The 20,058-nt window shown below is 31.5% G+C and overlaps 2 protein-coding genes across 2 annotated transcripts; both read left to right on the top strand.

Annotated features, from left to right (window-relative positions):
- The first annotated feature begins 6,101 nt into the window (after nt 1-6,101).
- LOC117916020 (protein yippee-like CG15309) lies at nt 6,102-8,335 on the top strand. Its single transcript, XM_034831822.1, has 5 exons — nt 6,102-6,369; nt 7,188-7,222; nt 7,330-7,423; nt 7,655-7,692; nt 7,790-8,335. Exons 1-5 carry the CDS (start codon nt 6,262-6,264, stop codon nt 7,992-7,994), a joined length of 480 nt encoding a protein of 159 aa, XP_034687713.1. The 5' UTR covers nt 6,102-6,261; the 3' UTR covers nt 7,995-8,335.
- Nucleotides 8,336-15,345: 7,010 nt separating this feature from the next.
- On the top strand, nt 15,346-17,748 carry LOC117916027 (small RNA-binding protein 11, chloroplastic-like). Its single transcript, XM_034831828.1, has 4 exons — nt 15,346-15,521; nt 15,634-15,702; nt 15,803-15,909; nt 17,445-17,748. The coding sequence occupies exons 1-4, from the start codon at nt 15,446-15,448 to the stop codon at nt 17,514-17,516; spliced, it is 324 nt and encodes a 107-aa protein (XP_034687719.1). The 5' UTR covers nt 15,346-15,445; the 3' UTR covers nt 17,517-17,748.
- Nucleotides 17,749-20,058: the final 2,310 nt, after the last annotated feature.

The raw sequence follows: 20,058 nt of genomic DNA, 5'->3' as shown, positions 1-20,058 counted from the left end.
TACTTATTGGGAAGGTACGGTAACGACCGTAGCACCCCTCTAAGTCCCTAAAGTCGGGTCTCTACTAATAAAATGAAGCTGACATGGCAATCAATGAGAAAATCAATGAATACCCGAAGCGATCATGCACATATGGGAATCAAAACATGTACAAAGAATGAACAAAATATGAGTGGATACGTACCTGGTCCTCCAGTCGCGAATGCGCTATCATGGAACCGGATTAGTGAATCACGAATAGATAAAATTATGCGCATGTCAAGAAACAGAATGAATCAAACAAGCATGGTAAATCAATCAATCAATCAGTCATAAAATCACATATGCGGGGCTCCCACCAAAGCCCAATTGATCTTGCCTGAATTAATCTCGCGAAACCCATTATTTCGGAATTATGAAGATTCATCATTTTTGCTTGTGTAAAGAATCGAAAGAAATAGAACATTATTTAAAAATCGAAGTGGAATTAAAGCTATTCGAGAGAAAATTGGATTTTTGAGATTTATTTGAAAATTAGAGTCTCGAAAATTATTTGAAGATTGGAGTCTTGAAAAATTAAATTTAAGAATTGGAGTTTTGGATATTAAATTTGAGAGAAATTAGAATTTTGGAAATCGGAAATTAAGTTCAGAAATTGGGATTTTGAATAATTGTTTAAAATGGAATTTCAAAATAAATAACTAAAATAATAATAATTAAATAGATTAATGTGAATTTTGGAACTTTGGAATTAGGAATTAAATCGGGAGTCGGAAATTTTAATGAATTGTTTAAAATGAAATTTTAGAATAAATAAATAAAATAATAATAATTAAATAGATTAATGCGAATATTGGAATTTTGGAATTAGCGGAAGTGGAAACTTTAACGAATTGTTTAAAAATGGAATTTTAGAATAAATAAATAAAATAATAATAATTAAATAAATTAATGTGAATATTGAAATTTTTGGAATTAGAAATTAAATTTGAAAGTCAGAAATTTTAATGAATTGTTTAGATGAAATTTTAGAATAAATAAAAAAATAATAATACTAATGAAAATAATAAGGATTAAATAATTAAATGTGGAAATTGGAATTCCGAAAATTAGAAATCGAATTTAGAAATCGAGATTTTGAAGAATTACTTGATGATAGAATTTTAAATAAATAAATAAATAAATAATAATTTGAATAAATTGATGTGAGGATTTAAAATTTCAGAAGTTGGAATTTAAATTTAGAAATCGGAATTTTGAAAGATTATTTTAAGATTGAATTTTAAAAATGAACAAATGAATAAATAACGATAATTAAATAAATTGGTGTGAGAATTAAAGTTTCGGAAATTGGAGTTTTGAGGTTATTTGAAGATGATATTTTAAAAAAAGATGAAATTCGGGATTATGGAACTTTTGGGATATTTAGAATTAAAAATTGAATTTTGGGAAAACTAAATTTATAGTTAGAGTTTTAGAAAATTATTTCGAGAATTAAATTTTGAAGAATTAAAATTAAAATATTGGAATTTTAGAAAATTGAATTTCAGATCTGAAGTTTCGTAAGCTGAATTTAAAAATCGCATTTTACGAGATTATTTCGGAAAGGACACGTGTATATATATATATTCTTAAATAAAATAATTAACAAATAAATAAATAAATAAAATAAATGAATGAATTTGGAACGTTGAGATTTTTAAAAGAATTACTTGATAACGAAACTTTCAAAAAAATGAAAATTTTAACATGAAAAAAATGGAATTAAGAAGATGGCACCTGGGGGAAAAGAGAAAATAACAAATAATAAACACCCTTGAGGCCTACGAGACCTATGCCACTAATGAATAAAAAAAATAATAAATTCATGTCTTTGACTTTTATTCACCCATTTCTTTAAACATGCCTGTCATGCAATATATTCCTCTTTCCCCTTTTTTTTTTTATTATGCTCCTACTGCCCCTATGAAGGCTAGATAAATTCGGGACTTTAGAGGAGACTCACGGCAACCTGGGCAGCCATGCGTGCATGGGTAACGTAGACGTGGGTGAGATGGCAAGAGGATTGGTAAGAAAGGAACATTAAAACAGTGAGAAAAAGGGTTTTCGGTGATTGATGAAACGGAAGATGTTTGGTATGAAGAGTAATAGGTGATGAACTTTGTGGGTATGCAAGGTGGTCTTGGCTAATGAGGACGAGCATGGTGTGGGTATGGTGATAATATAGAGAGAGAAACGGGTAAGAGATGGATAAGTGGGGTATTCGGGTAGTGGGTATGGGCACATATGCACGAGGTTGGAAGGTTGGGTTGCCAACAGCGGGTTTCGAAGAAGGAAATGTGGGCATGGTGGTGAATACGGCTGTGGGTATGGTGGGGTAAGAACATGAAAGGTGAAAGTGTCATGTATGGAAAATGAGAAATGGGCATATGAATAACTAGGTTAGCATGATCCTCCTGCGCATGGGTGGATAAATCTGGGATATTAACAAGAGTTTTGGATGGAGCTTTGGGGCAGCCATAACAAGCAAGCAATAATGGAAACAGAGCATGCAGAACAGCAGATGAAGATATCCTCAACTAAGGCTTCACTCATGAGCCACCAGTGAGCCCTCCGATCAGGTAAGAATAAACACAACAAATACAACTATTGGCATGATTGTGGAATATTTCACACTAGAGGCATGGCGTATTAAGATTAACAACCTCAAACATGAGTTTAGGATCATATCTCAACAAACAACAGGTGACCTTCATTATCCACCCCAAGCAAACGGATATCCAAACACCAACAAGAGATATGGAAGAGAGGTAACAGCTAAAAACATCAATAAGTCTGCAGTAACCATACCTAAGGAAGTTTTTCTCCAGCGAAAACGGACTCCAAGCTTCTTCCTCTAACTCCCAGAATCTCCCCCCAGACCCTCTCCACAGCAGCCTCTTAAAATAAAAACCCCTCCGAACCCTCTTTCAATCTCTCTTTTGGCTTTTTAAACCTCCTCCATTTCCTGTCTTCCTCAGCAAGCCACTGAAAAAAAAATCTCCTCTGTCACCCCTGCAGCCCTAGCTCCTCTGTTCCCTTAGACCATCACCTCAAGTTCTTTGGGCTGCTCAAGAACAGCTCACCCATCATCCTCTTTGGCTGCCAGCCTTCTTTGGCTGCCCGAGAAACGGCTTCTTCTCACCAGCCGCTTTCCTTCACTTCCCATCCCCTATTTAGCTGCCCGAGAACGGCTCCTCTTTGAGGTGGCTAGGAGAGATAATCAGATAATAATAATAAAAAATGAACACCCTTTGAGGGGGTCTACAGGTAACCATCCGTATTCCAATATTATATTTTTTAAAATGTCTGTTTTATGTAAATAAGATGCAGAAAATGATTTCTAAAGTGGGTTTCATTATTCATGTGAGAACAACTTCACCATATTTTGAATGATAATTTTTTAAAATAGTTTTTGAATTTGAGAAACATGTTTGACAATTTAAAAAAAAATATATTTTGAAAATATGTTATTTAAAAAAAATAAATTTTAGATATTTTCAATAGTTTTTTTTTTGTAGAATATTTTGAGTAACAATTGAAAATATGAAGAATACATTGAAAATTTTTGTATTATAGATAGTACATGCATGGACAACAAGTCGACATACTTATTTTTCATATTTAAGTTTCGAAACAAAATTTTATTCATAAAACAAATTGAAAACTATTTTTAAGAAATATTCATAAAACCATGATTTTAAAAATTGAATCGGATCGGACCACTCGATCGAATGGCCGATCGACCGTTTTTCCAGTCTGGTTCGCTAAGTTAGACCACTAATGAATTGGACCGATTATAAATCGCTTAAACCAACGATTCAATTGTCAACCAGATGAATCACCCAATTTTTAAAGAATCGATCAAGGTAAAAGGCTAATGGGCTTCATACCTCTTTCCCAACGCAAGCTGTGTTCCAACTTCGAAGGTATATTAATTGTAGAAAAGATTTGAGCCTAGGTGTCTTTAGGTGGAAATGCAGCAACTCAACCAAGATGCTATTTATCTTTTTATATTAGTTTTGTACAATATATATGTGTATATCAAGTTTATTTTTATTATAATTATATAATAATAATTATGAAAATAATATTAATTAATTAATATAATCATTTTTAAAATTTAGAATTAATGAAATAAGTAGTCATAGAAATAAAGTAAATGTTATAATTTTTATCTTAAATGTATGATCAAACTTAAATATTATACATATTGTATTTAATAAAATTTAAAATATTTATATTTATCTTTTATGGTTTAATTGAAATATTATTAAAAAGATTATATATATATATATATATATATATATATATATATATATATATATATATATATATATATATATATATATATATATCATACATCACCTAATTAGTGGAATAGAATTCAAGAAATATGATAATCCATAATTTTTATTAAGGTGTTATTATTGGTGTTATGCATACTTAGGAATATGAATTTTGTATCAAATTAGGCCTTCAACTAAATAAAATCTACCTTCTAGGCATATTTACAATCAATTGTTCAAATTACTCCTACCCATTTTTTATTTTTTAAATTATTTAGAAGTTTATGTTTCAAAATATGGTTTTAGTATAAATTTAGAAACCGTAGTTTCAAAATTTGAAACTAGTCACAAATTTATTTTTTTTAAGGAAGTTTAAAAGGTAAATACAATTACCTTTATTTCTAAAAACATGGTATTAAAATCTCTATACTCTGATACTGATTTTGAGTAAGTGATGCTCTATGCAGAACAATCAGGTGATGGAAGAACCTCATTGAATGATCGCTTTGGTTATTGATTTTAAATGCTTTTCTGGTTTACTTGTGACATGGGCTCAAGAACCTTCTGAAGTGGTGACTGAAGCAGAGAGGACCTATATGTGGTGTCTGGGTCGAACAATAATGTGCTCGGGTCTGGCCTAGCATGCCAAGAGCTTCATCCCTTTGCTTGACCTTCAATGATGTCATTGATGAAGTTGAATTTGAATACTTATTGTTTTAGATGCTAAGATGTTTCCAAGGATCGTCTGTCAATGGAGACGAATGGCATTCCCTTGTTAACAGAGCGACTTAAAGGTTCTAGTGCATAACCATGGTATAAAAATGAATTTTGAGGTGAATTTGTGCACATCCTTATATTATCGGTACATTCACACAAACCCATAGTGTGGACTTTAACTATTTTGTAACTTTCTTGGATTTGAAAATGAAAAATTGATGTGAAAAATAATTTAATTCACATCCAAGATTTAACCATTATCAATTTCAAAGTTTGCCTATTAAAATCTCTTTAAAAATGTTATATACAGATGAAATTTTTAAGAGCACACCAAACCCATAATGAAATTAATTCATGATTTTATTACTTGTTCTCTATAAAATTATTACAAATTTATATACAATGCAAAAAATAAAAAGAATAAAAAAATTATCCATATCTTAACTTGTACTTAAAATAATATGTCATCGATGATTGTGACCTTATACACAACCTTTTTCATAGTCCAATTCTAATTGCATCCCACTGTATAAAATCAACTACAATCCAAAGTCTAATTCTAAACATTTATTACATCTCATTTCATAGAATGAACCATATTCCAATGTTTATACACATTTTAAGACATATAAACCCCATGTTCATAATCTACCCTCTTTTAAGTCTCACATCATTTGGCTAATTGATAAATTTTTTACAAAAAAAAAAAAAAAATCCTATTTTAGAAAAGAGAATTATTTTCAACAACAATTTCCAATCAAAACCTTTGGGCCCTCAACTAAACATTCTAGGCATATTTGTGAACTATTTTCCAACCTAGTTCTCTACTTATTTCCTTTTTAAAATTATTTAAGAGTCTCAATTTCAAACTATGGTTTTAGTATAAATTTAGAAACCATAATTTCGAAATATGAGACTATGGTCTTAAACAATTTTTATTATTATTTTTTTTTTCTAATTATTTTTTGGTAAGCCAAGCTGCAGGAGTAGAGCATGGAAAAAAGAAAGGGCGGCATCTTTCTGTTAGCTCAGGCCAAAGTTTAGCTCCAAGAGACCTCCCTTCTTGCTTTAAAATCCCATTCAACTGCCCTCCACACTTTCTTCAACTCCAACTCTCTATTCGATTTCTACCATTTTCCTTCCATCTGTTCTCTCCGACCTTGAATTCGAGGCTTTTCAACTTTGTCTTGAAGTTGAAGCTTCAAACAAAGCTTTCTTCAGTTTTTGAAAAGTTGCAATGGGGAGGCTTTTTCTTGTTGAATTCGATCAAACTCCTGAAGTCCATTTCTACTGCTGTCGAACTTGCCAAGCTCACATTGCCTTATCCCAAGACTGCTTTTCCCGAGTAACCTCTGCTTCTCTACTCATTTTATTGTCTAGAAACTTCCAAGAAAGAATGCCATTGCGTCTAAATTTTTTAAATTCTTGAGGGTTTTCAGGCTGTATTTCTTGGAATTATTCGAGAACATTGCCATGAATTCATAGTTTATGTTTCTTGTATTGTTTTTGAGGTGGGTTGCCTTTTGAAACATGACATCACATAGTGTCTTTTGTTCTTTGAAAGAAAGATGTTCTTGAAAGTGATATTAGATTTTTCTTCCCTAAATCAAGAGTGTTTCTGATTTTCTTTATCTGAAACCTTTTTTGATAATATAATTATAGGGTTGGAGTGAGATTCTTTTAACAGAAAATAAATCATAAGTTACCATTTTCCAAAGGAAATGAAAAAACAGAGAATGGTAACAGAGACACATTGAATTACGTACAAGTTCAGAACTGGGCATGGTTCAAGAAAATTTGGAAATGAACATGAAAATATTGAAGGCTGGGTTTGGTTCTGGAGAAACTATAAGGAAAGAAAATGTTTTTCTTGGTATTTTTCATTGCAACCAAGCAAAAAAACTTGATATTCTTTCTATTTTTCCCCTTGTTATTTCCAAGATACAAACAGAGCTGAAAGTCCTACAAGAAAAGTCAGAATTTTTTCGCAGGACTAACCGGTGATGATTCTAAAAATTTCAAATAGCTAGAGAAACATTGAATTACACACACACAAGGAAAAAAAACCCATTGGATTTGTGGATTTTCTTAATGGAAAAATTGACAGTGTGTTAAGAAAAAGCATTCCTGTGGTCTCACTTTTGTTTCCAATTCATTTTGTAGATGGAGCAGCTTAGGGAAGGCATGTTCTCAAATGTGTAAGCCCTCATCACATTATTACCACCAATTTCTCTAGAAAATAATCTATTTCTTGTTGCTTATTGATGACTATTGGTAACCACAAAAAATCATGTGTTTGATGCAGTGTCAATGTTGTAGTTGATATTAGGATGGAAGGTTTTTTCCAAGTAGAAGATATCCACTGTGTCAGATGCAACGAGCCATTGGGCTGGAGATATGTAAGAACATACTTAGATAAAGAAAAGAAGAAGAAAGTATTATTTTCAAAGCATAGGTTGCCCAGTATACAAAATTTCCCTGACCCAACTTCTCATTTTGCTTTTAAAAACATTACAACTTAAAATTACTCTTTCCTCTTCTTAAAAAAAAAAACCAAAAGAATTCTCAACAGTCAAACGAAGAGGAGGAGATTCTTTCCAAACAATCTAACTGAATACTACTTTGTCCAGATTCGTGCGGAGCCGAATGGAACTTTTCTGCTTAAGTTGTAAGTGGTTCAAAATTAGTGCAATGAGAAAATAATAAATACAAAAGCCTTCGTATTATTTTTAATCTTATGTGTTGACTTAAGAATCCATGAGCAGGGCTCATCTTCTGTTTTGGGACGGAGCAAGGCTACTGAATGCTGACACACTTTTGGATCCAGTGGTAGATCAGGAGAATCAGGAGGATCATCCTCAGGAGAATCAGGAGGATCAGGGGAATCAGGAGAATCAGGAGGATCAGGGGAATCAGGGTGAGGAGGATGAGGATGACCAAGGCCCAGATGATAACGTGGACATCGACTGATCCTATAAATTTTGTATTCCTCTACTACTTCAATTCTTTTCCTTCTCCATGAAGTGGGGATCATTGTTTTGGTTGCTTAGTGTGAGGAAACAGAATTCAAATTGGCAGTTTGATACTCTGTTTTCCATGGTTTTTCTGGAATTTTAGTAATTGAATTAGCATAGGAACAGATAGGAGAAATGTATTGAATTGAATTGAACAATCTTGTGCGGTTTTGTAAGTTGTAGGGAAGAAGTGAGGTGGAGAACAGTTTTGTTTTGGGAATATTGATTTCTTCTGTATTTCTTACAGCCAAATCAGCATTGGTTGGGGGTGTTACATTGATATGACTTAGTATTTTTCCCTCTACACATCTCTCTGGATGTATTTGCCTTCATACTACTCCTCATGCCACAAAAATTTAGACTTTGTTTTATATTTTCAAAATTTTTACATGGTCATTGGGACTGCTAGCACAAGTATAACAATTTTTATTTTTATTTTTTTAAAATGAGAGAGAAATATAATTATAGCCAAAAGTGTGACATATTTTTGTATTTATTTTTCAAGCAATCCTTTTTTAATAATAATACATATATTTTTTAAAATCCCGATTAATGTCATGTTCATTTATACACTATGCCTTATTATAAAGTCGGATAAAAAATAACATTAGTATCAATGATTTATTGGGTCAAATTCATTTTTTTTTTCACTTAAATATAGTGAAGTACATCAACATTATTTTCATTTTATTTGTGTTATTCACACGTTTCTATTATTTATTTAACTTGCATTTTAATTTCATAGAGAAAGTGAATAAACCAAACATCTTTTTTTTTTTTTCATGGATAAAGATTTCTTTCTTTTCCTTTGAGACATCTTTTGTATTTGCTTTTTTTTGCATTTTCATAAAATTTTGAATTTTCTTGTTTATTCTCATCTTGAGACTTAAATTTTTCTATAAAGGAAGTTTGGACTGACCTCTTAGTGGTAGAATCGAGGTCATAGATATGAAGATCACCCATGATTTAATCTACTCTTAACATGTCCACATTTATATTTTCCACCACTGTAGCCACTTTAATTTCAATTTCTCGGAGGGATATCTTGATATTTTTCTAACTGTTTTAGAGTTAGGAATTCTTTCTCAAAAATTAAAACAAGAATTAAAAATATCATTGAATTCAATATTATCATCTTTCTTATTTATGCTTTCAAATTTTGCAGTTAACATTTGTAATTTTTTACTATTTCATAATAGAAGTGTCTTCATGTGTTATTATAAGAATGTCTCAAGTCTTTTTATTAAGTATAGTAAAAAGATTTCACATTCATCTTACTATCTTCATTATCTAATTTACTTGACTATTGTTTGAGTTTTAGTTCACTAGTTGAATTATCATTCATATAGACTAAGACGAAGGGTAATCACCCATATTCTAATATTATACTTTTTTTAAATGTTTGTTTTATGTAAATAAGATGCAAAAAATGATTTCTAAAGTGGGTTTCATTATTCATGTGAGAACAACTTCACCATATTTTGAATAATTGTCAAATAACATGCTCTGCAATACAATGCGAAGTCCAAAACTAATAAAATCACCTACTCTATTGTGAAACACATTGTAAAATCATATGACTCCAAATCATTGTATTAATTACCTCTTTCAAATACTTAAAAATTGATGTTCTACACTTCTACTTGATTTATGGAAAAACAATATGAAATGGCTCAATTTCCATGCTATTAATTATTGCATGTAAAGTGAATGGGACCAATGAAGCTAACATCCTATTTGAATATTGTTTTTTAAAATAGTTTTTGAACTTGAGAAACATGTTTGGCAATTTTTTGAAAATTTATTTTGAAAAATAAATTTTAGATATTTTCAATAGGTTTTTGTAGAATATTTTGATTAATAATTGAAAATATGAAGAATAATTTTTAATTTTTTATAGATTTATGGACAACAAGTCAAAATACTTATATTTCATATTTAAGTTTTTAAATAAAATTTTATTCCTAAAATAAATTGAAAACTATTTTTAAAAAATATTCATAAAACCATGGTTTTAAAAACCCAATCGGACTGACCGATCTAGTTCGCTAAGTTAGACTGTTAACGAATCGGTTAAACTAGCGGTTCAACCATCAAGTGTCTTAAGTTGACTTATTAAAATCTTTAGATTCTAGAAATTATTCAAGAACATTACCATGAATTCCTAGTTTATGTAATTTATTTATGTTTCTTATATTCTTCTATATATATATATATATATATATATAAATGAAGATATATAGTTTTAACGTTAAGATAATTATGTTTCTGTTGTAGTTACTTGCAACTCTCGCTCTTGTACCAATTTTTGATATAATGGATTTTCTTTTCCTTTACCGTTGGTTTTCTCTGTCTAGTATTTTTTACATAAATCTGTGTGTTCCTTTTTTTATTACCTATTCTTGTTATTGTGTAACACATATATTAATTGTTTTCACTTATTTTTTATTTATTATTTAAAAAAATAATTGTACAAATATAAAAATGATTCAAAGTTAAGTACTAAAGATAAAAAATATTTTAAAACACCTAAAATACTTCTAACAAACTTTTATTACACAAAACATCATAGAATTCTTTTTAAAAATTGTTTCAAATGACTATTTTTGAAACTTTCTCTAGCTATAATTTCTTCAAGTTGGTTTTTAATTTCTATGAGTTATAACAAATTAATTAGTTTTCAAATTAATCTACAATTAGAAAGCAGGTGAGCAAGAACTAGAAATGCCCTCGGCTAACAAAACTTGATTCCAACATGTGCATGGGTCTTACCGGACCAGACATTACCGAATTAGTAGGGTACTCAAAAAATATGATAAATCCCAATATTTTTATAGGGGTGTAAGCATTGATTCAATCCTTTCCCATCAACTGAAATTACACTTGAATCATTAATTAAATTTAGAAAAATGACTAAAAAAACAATTATAAATATTTTTTAAAATTCAATCATTAGTGAAACATAAATAGGCGAGAAAGAAAAGAGAAAAGGTGGGCTTCTTTCTTTTCACTCATACCAAAGTCTAGCTCCAAACTACTTTTCACACTCTCTTCAACTCCAACTCTCTATTCCCTTCATACTCTTCAAACTTGAATTCCATAGCTTTTCAACTTTCTTTCAAAGTTGAAGCTTCAAATCAAGCTCTTGGGTTTTTGAAAAGTTGCAATGGGGAGGCTTTTTCTTGTTGACTATGATCAAAATTCTTGAGATTGTTTCGCTTGCTGTAGAGTATGCCAAGCTCACATTGCCTTTTCCAAAAACCGCTACTCCAGAGTAACCTCTACTTCTCTACTCATTTTACTGTCTAAAAATTTCCAAGAAAGAACGCCTTTGCATACGTACGAGGGGTGAGGCCAGAATGATCTTGCGAGTTCTTATAAGTTGTAAAGAAAAGCAGAGGGTGGAGAAGATACTTTATAAGAGGAATATTGATTTCTTAGCATTTTTCATTCTAGTTACTTCTTGATGTGTTACTTGATGTCAAGTTCATTTGTACATTGTGCCTTATTATAAGGTCTATATCAAAAATTAATAACATCACCCTCATTGATTGATTCCTTCAATTTTTTATTTTATTTTATTTTTTTGTTTAACTTAAACATGTAGCAAATGCTATAGAATGTTCATTTCATTTGGGTTATTCACACCACCTTTATGGAGAAAGTGAATAAACCAAAAGGAAGTTGATCAAAAATGAGTTGATTCATATTTTTAATTACTGATTAATTGTTGAAAACAGGTGCACTTTTCATACCCAAAAAATGAAAATGGGACCAAACCCTATAAATATTGAACAGAGCTCAGAGTTTATAAAGTGTTTTTATAAACTCAATATTCTTTTTTAAGTTTGAGAATAACCAAGAAATATGTATTTGCAGGCTCAAGGGGTCAAGTTTGTCGGGATTTGGACTCAAATTGTATACAAAATAGACACTCCCAAAACCTTTTAGAGGAAAAGGGAAAAGTTCTTGATCATAGAGTAACATCTAAGATAGAGATTTGTCATAAGGAAATTAAAAAGCTATTCTATTTTGTAGAAAAGTTGTTGTAAGAATTCATCCCCAAAAGGATTTTTGGCACACTTATATCAAATATTAAGGTGCAAGTAGGTACAAGAATAAAAATCATTTCTTCTTCTAACAATATTATTTTCCTAAAGTGAGTCAACATATGATGTATGCTAAATAATACCCCTTGACTCAACAAAGTGTTGAAAGTGAAAATGTTTGTATTCAAGAGCATTGTTAGTTCTAAGAATTTTTAATTTAGCGTTGAATCAACGGCTCAATCAAAACATATTCACCTTGACTATGTTATGATATCATTACTCGAGTTCAATATTTATTTGTCCAAGAATGATTCATATATATGAGACCATAAGAGCCTGAATCTTGACTCTGCCCTCTGATCTTTTCGTGCATTTTCTGGAACTGAATTAAATCAGCCAAAGTTTTCTGGGTTCAGCACAAACTTTGTTGCTTTCCATAATGTCTTCTTTTTTTTTCTCTCTCTCTTTTTTTCCTTTTGATTTCCTCAGGTAAATGTGTTTATGAAAACTCTGCGTGCATTTTGAGTGCAGGAGCAGCAGCAAGCATGGAATAATGGAGGGCAAATGTTTGAAGCTGCTTCTCTTCCTAATCAAAACAGTATGTCATTACCAGCAATGAATTATTCAGCCTTTACAAAAAGGAATTGGTCTAAAAACTGATTTTGAAAATCTTGTATGACTAGAAATATTAGCTCAGTTTTAGGATCAAATAGACAACATAAATCTTCAATTATCTATCTATGTAGACACATAGTCAACTTTCACTTCACACAGTAAACGTTTGCTTCTTAGTATAAGTGCAAATATGCACGTCTCCATCTACGTATAAAAAAGTTGTCCTTACCTGCAAAGGTCCCTGAAAAGCACACCTGGCAAGTAATCACAGAAAACGAGATATATTTTCTGTGGGACCCCTTACCCCACCCAAGCTGGCCCGACACATGAAAATGTGGCCTGACCCATGATCTGGTGCAGCCCTCCGAGGACAAAAAAAATGTGATGGTACGGTTACCCTAGTCCAATCTCCCTTTAAATAATGAATCAGAGTTGGGGCTAGTGTCGCCGCTCAAAATCAATGGGAAGAATCTTTGTTGTTGAGTTTGAACGAAACTCAGAGACCATGTTCTTCTGCTGTGGCTCCTGTGGCACGGGCATTGCACATAGGGACAAGCTCGCTGCAGTAATCCTCTTCCTCTTCCTCTTCCTCCATTTAATTTCACATCACTGATAAAAAAGATTGCACAAAGAGAAAAATTGTTTGGACTGCTAGGATCGATTTTGTCGTTGAAAGGGTGTACTAATAAGAATCATGAACTCAGACCCATTTGATTATTATTGTTATTATTATAATGTTGTGTATCATATTCTTGTCTAACTGTTATTTTCATCTTCATTGATGGGACAGAGCTTTACTTCACCCGATGATCCCGACATCAAAATTCACCATTTTGATGAAATGTGAGTTTCTTATTATTTTGATTCAACCCATTTTCTTTTTCTTTTTTTCTTTTTTCTTTTTTTTTTTTATTTTGACTTGGGAGTGTGAATTAAATATGTGGGTGTGCAGAAAAAATGTGGTAATCGGAGGGCCATCGACTGAAGTTGCAGCTCTAAGCCAGGACATGGTGGTTGCAGCTGACATAAATTGTGTCACGTGCAACAACCTATTGGGATGGAAATTCGTAGGCTTTCCTTCATTTTTCCACTCCTCAATAATTTTCATTTTTCTATACTTCTAAGTTCCAACCTTTTTTTATGCCTGCGTGCAGCTTCATTTCAACTCCATCCCAATTGAGACCATAAATCAAATAGTATTAGTCCCGTAAGTTTCTTGTACTTCCATAATTTCGGAATCTAATGGTAGGAATTAATTTCCACTTGTTTAATGGTATCAATTATTATCTTCGTGCAGGGCGGAACTAAAACTCTGGAATGGTACTGAGATGGTGGACGCCACCACCCTATGATTGGGCTAAACCCCTGACATTGCCATGACCCCATGAAAACTAGAGTGGAAGTAGTGTATTTGAGAGAGAATTTTTATGTTGAGAAATAAAATGACTTTTCTGGGTATGCAAACTTTTTTTTTCTAATTAACTTGTGTGGGGTGTGTTTGGATTCCGGTATTTTTCTAAAATCTGCAAACAAAAAAAGGTGAAGGTAAATTAATACCCGATTAAGCCTTGAGAAAATGATTTAATTGAATCCCAAGTCAACGGTAGAAGCCCCATATTTTCTACTTTTAGAATAAGGTTGGGAATTTGTTAGTCCTTCAACCCCAATTAACCAAAATAAATTTATTGTATTGAATGAACTCGGTTACATTTTCTATTTCATATGGGTATTGATTATGATTTTATGAAGTATTTTTAGATATTTTTTAAAATCATTATCAAATACATTATTATTATTATTTTGTAATAGGGTTTATAAATTAGAATTTCTACTAATTAATAAAATTATTTTTATTAGAAGAATTCAATTACATTTATGACTCTCACATCACACCTTTTTCCCACCAATTAATTTTTATTAAATTTCAATTTTAAAAAAGAGATTGAAGATGGCATTTGAGTAAATTGGCATCACTACTTTAAAAATGGGTAGTCAACATACCTTCTTGGGCAAAATGTATTAAAACAAAATTGGTCTACCAAATAAAAAATAATTAAAATTTAATTCACTAAATTTCACCCTATCACCACCTGTTTAATTAAATTAATTACTCGACCAAAAAAAACTTCTATTTCAAGTTTTTAACTCCTTTTTGTTCTTTAATCATATCATTTTTTTTTTCAAATCCAAAATAAATATATGATATTATATCACCCATTCTTCATGTCTTCTTATCACTCAAAAACCCTATAAGTCTAATCTCATTTTGTCATCATTCATCTTACTTTGTGTTTTTTATTAGAAAAAGTGAGTTTTTATATACTCACATAAAAATAATTATAAAATAAAAATTTATTTAAAATAATTCATATTTTGTATCCTCATTGATAGAAGATAATACATAAATTAATTAAAGATAGTATATATATCATTAAAAAATCTTTAACCAAAAGCATATAAAATACTAACCATTTCGAGATAGTTATTGAAATTTATATTTTTGGAGCTTGAGGTTCTATTTTGTATGTTTTTTTCATATAAGCGTACGAAAACACATTTATTTTCCGGTTCTCCACTCTTTTCACTTCATTTTCTTTCTTGGCTAAAAATTAAAAATTAAAAATTAAAAAACAGAAAAAGATAAACGAGGTGCTCGCGCGTGTAGAGGAACTGAGTGAGCGGGGGCAGAAAATTTCATTAATCCATATCCATACCATTTAGGATTGAGACGGCTATTGTTTCAATGATGAAAACGGCGGGAAATCTGTTGAAGCCATGGTTTTCTGCAAGAAGATTCAGCTCTGAGATCTTTGTCACCAGTATGTATTGTTCTCTTTAAAAACCCTAATTTCTTCTCCATATATTTCGCCTCATGTTGCCGAGTAAAAAACAAACCATGGGTCACATGAAAAGCCTTGCTGTTCTATGTAGGATTATCAGGTTACACCACAAATGAAGAATTGATAGAGATGTTTTCACCGTTTGGTGTAGTCACACAAGGTATTTTGTGTTACTTTGATTTTTATTTTATTTGTTGATAATGAATTTGATATTCATTTTGTTGAAATCATGATTATGGGGTTGTTTTTTTCCTGTATAGCTAGGTTAATTTTAGACCCAAAAACCCAAAGGCCAAAAGGGTTTGGTTTTGTAAAATTTGAGTCAGAGGTTGATGCAGAGAAGGCATTGAAGGCTATGAATGGCAGGGTACTCTCCCTCACTCTATACTATGATCCTCAACTTGTTCAGATTGAAACCGTTCCAAATTGGATTATGACGAAATTAATTCTATCCAATCAACAATTCTTGTATATCTTAAATAAACCCAAAGACAATCCTCCAAATGAAAGAAACTAGATCAATATTACTGCTCATCTTATAATCACTAAAATATACATGCTATGACTGTCAATTGTTTGAATTCTGACAACATGTGTAAGAGTTGCCTTGATAATTCATATAATTTGAGTGATATGGTGACGATATGATGTTATACTAGTCGGCAGTTCATAAGAACATTGTATTTTAGCAGTAAAATAAAGGAATATGACAAATGATAACATTTTCTTTCAATATTTCTGGCAGTACTTGTTTTGTAATAGGTTGTAATTGCCCAAGGTCTCTCTACTTCTAACTGATGATGGAGCTAAATTTATTCCTACCCATTGCGTGACCCTTAACTGATATTTCCCATGAAGAGGAATGTTTTCTTTCATGATGCTTGTTCCTGATAAGCAATGGTTTTTCCGTCCTCATATGATATATCTTCATCATGCTTCTCTAATTCGGAAGGGACATGTTCATAATTTTTGCAAACCTTTGAAATTATTTGAATGTGAATAACTGTTGTGATGGTTGGAGAAAAAAGCCCTGGTAATTTTGTACTCTTAACCTGCCTAAAATAAGTGGGTTCAGTTTAATGTTCTTCCAAGGGTAACCCCATCCAACCAGTTTGTCAAGGATTTACATTTGGGTTAGGTTCTTGGATATTGAATTTTAAAGCGATTTAAAGCAACCTTTTTCTAAGGCAATTTTAGAGTCCGTTTGGTAATGATTCTAAAATGTGTTTTTAACCCTTTTAACACTTAAAATTTTTTTATCTTTCAAGCATTAGGAGTAGAAACGCTTTATAAATCACTGTCAAACAAACTCTTAAAGTCCGTTTAGTAGTGATTTTAGGAAGTGTTTCTAATTTTTATAATACTTAAAAAATTTTATCTTTTAAGTACTAGAAAAGATAGAAACACTTTCTAAAATCATTGTCAAATACACTCTTAATATTGTTAAGTACTTTCTAATTGGCTTGATGGTTTTATTATGGAATAGACTTCCTAATATGTGAGTCAGATGCCAGAGCCAACCTGATTGAAAACCATCAGGCTGAAGCAATTCTTTGGCCTGATCAGAACTTTGCCTATATATGACTTATCACTAGCTTGAGATGAGATGACTGAGAAAGATGCTTTTCTTAGACATGGATCTGATTTATGCCTGTTTTCTGATCTTCCAAATTCAAAGCTCGTTTTCTTCTGATAGCTGAATTTAGTTTCTCTGAATTAATCTCATCAGTTTTGTATTCAGAAATGCACAATATGAGATTTTCTTACTCGTAGGTTATTTGAATAAATGTGTGAATATAGATATTTCTATTTTTGGTATTTATTTGATTGTTGTGAACTATTATTTTGCTAGATCATCTAAAATTCTCTTAATACAAATTTCCTGTCAATGCTTTGTGATAGATTGTAAGAGGAAGGCTGATTTTTGTGGAAATCGCAAAGACTACGAGACCGGGAGAGGATGCTACCTGCTGAAATCAAGCTCATTTTATTGGTCTATTTATGAATCACTGTCACAAATACTAACATCCAATGGCAATGGAATTATAGGTTTTCAAGAACATAACTTACTTTCTTTACTGTCATTGGTAGCACGTGTATGATAAACTCAGAGTGGCTTGCCTATTCCCTTCTTACATTGTTCACTCACTTTCATAATTTTATCTTTTGGAGTTCTTGAGGAATGATATGATCATTTTTATGTTCATTGTTGTTAACAAGGTTTATCTGCAAGAATGATTTATTTGTTAGAATATGGTTGTTTGAAAATTATCTGTGAACCAAGGCTACCCTACTAAATAAGCAAATAGGAATAATAATGTAGGAAACCAAAATCTGCACAAAGAATGAAACCAAAATTGAAATATAAAGACTAAAACTTAGCAAGATCAGTTAACGCGTGTAATCACTGCCCTGAAGAGTAGATTTTGCCCCCTCTAAGATAGTATCTCGATGTAGCAGGGTCAACAATGAAAGTCTACCTCCAGGTTACAACAACCTATTGCTTGTGATGGTACACTCCAACCACAAGCAATGACATAGCTACTCAAAAGTTTTCCTTCAGAAACAGTTGATTGCAGGACTGGTTTTCTGATGTTTTCCTCTAGTTTTCTGACTTTTCCTAATTATGTCTTTTTTAATGAGAAAAAGTTTCCTATCTACTTAGGAAGCAACAGGTTTCCCATTTATTTAGGAAACAACTTTTGATCTTTAAGAATGGTATCAGCATCAAACGACTACACGAAGGTTTTTTTTAATTGTTTTTTATTTTTAGGGAAAAAAAAAACTGTTATCCACTTCCTATGTAAGATTAGGAAACTCAGCAACCTTTATGCAATCCTCCATGGATTGCATAAGTTGACTGATACAAAAGAAGCATGATAAGATAGGACAAAAACAAGAATTCAATGCATCAAAATTAGTACCTTTAGGCCATAAACTAGCATTAGGATGAGGAGTTGTGAACCATAAAATTTTGGTGAAAATAAATTTTCAATGAACTAAAGATTCTTATTATGGATTAGAGAATCACCATCCACACTTTTTTCTCTACTCATTGTTGTGTAAGGGAGTTGGCAAGAATAAGTCATGTGTCCTACCTTGATATTTGTGAGAGCTCTAGAGAACTTACCTAAATTCTCATAGGAAACGACCCTACTTCCACTCTTATTTAGGTGAATCCATCAAGTGTGTCCTACATGGCACACCACCCATAAGGTATGTAGTATTTAGTAAGAGTATGTACTCACCCTTGACCATTGTAGAATATATTTTTTATAGGTGTAACCATTGTAGAATATGCACCACATATACATCATAGGGATAAACTCATATATAAATAGTTAATGGTGTACAACATAGTCAATACAAGACTTGTTCTTACCTTACTTCTTGGGATTTCCATTCATGTAGGTTAGGTCGTCATCCCTTATGACTTTATATTAGACATAAGTTTCGTCTCCTTCAATGTTTCTTCCACTAACTTTATGTTTGGTGGTTTTGTCAAATGATCAACCAAATTCAACTCCAAACTCAAAATGAAGATATGATCCTTGTCTCAAGCAATTGTCACACAATTTTTGCCTTAGGCACATATGTTTGTTCTTTCCATTATGAATCTTACTTTTAGTTTCGCTATTGTAGCTTAAATATCACAATATACAGACATAGACAATAATGGTCTCATCCATAAAGGGATATTGACTAAGTGGTTTTTAAATCATTTTATCTCAAAACTTGCCTTCTTTAAGGCAATAAACATGGCCTCCATAGTAAACTAAGTAGATTTTATCTTATCTAAATCTAAGATCTCATTGGCATCACCATACCCTTCTTATACATTAGGAAATCCTCTATAGTACAGACCATATTCAATAGTGTTTCTCAAGTACTTTAATACTCTAGGTTTACCGACTCAATCTCCATATTGCATAAGCAATGTTAGGTTTGGTACAAACCGTATGGTTAGTTAAGTACATCGGGCTACTTAAGGTCTCAATGTTCTATGGTTGTCACAACTATTCAAAAATATTCCTCTATAAACAATTGATTTCAAAGCTCCTCTTTGATTTTCTGGCTTTTCCTTCTTGAGTTTTTTTTTTTTCTACAGACATGAGCAAGAAAGTTTTTTTTTTCTTTACAGTTGTTAAAAGAAACATGATTCCCACTTATTTAGGTAACAACTCTTGATCCTTAGGAATGGTATCAAGGTTTTCTTTTAAATTGTTTTCTTTGACCAAAAAGAAAAAGGAAAAAAGAAAAACTCTTATGACTTCTTATGTGGGATTAGGAGGCTCGGCAATCTTCCTTCATTATTGGTGAAAACACTCTTAAGAGCCTCAGAGCTGGTTGTATACTTGGATTTTTATAGTCCATTGCCTGAAAACTGAATGAGGGTTGTGAGAACATTTTTCATATACCCAAGGAACATGTTGTTTGGTCGAGGAGAAAACAGAAAGGCATTTTCTCAAATGAACATTGTACTTGGATGGTAAGGTGCCTCGTTGGGGTTCACAAA

The sequence above is a fragment of the Vitis riparia genome, chromosome 6 (assembly GCF_004353265.1).
Source record: "Vitis riparia cultivar Riparia Gloire de Montpellier isolate 1030 chromosome 6, EGFV_Vit.rip_1.0, whole genome shotgun sequence".
In the NCBI taxonomy this organism is placed as follows: Eukaryota; Viridiplantae; Streptophyta; class Magnoliopsida; order Vitales; family Vitaceae; genus Vitis; species Vitis riparia.
Note: the sequence above shows the minus strand (reverse complement) of the source record. Positions and strands in the feature narration are given on the sequence as shown.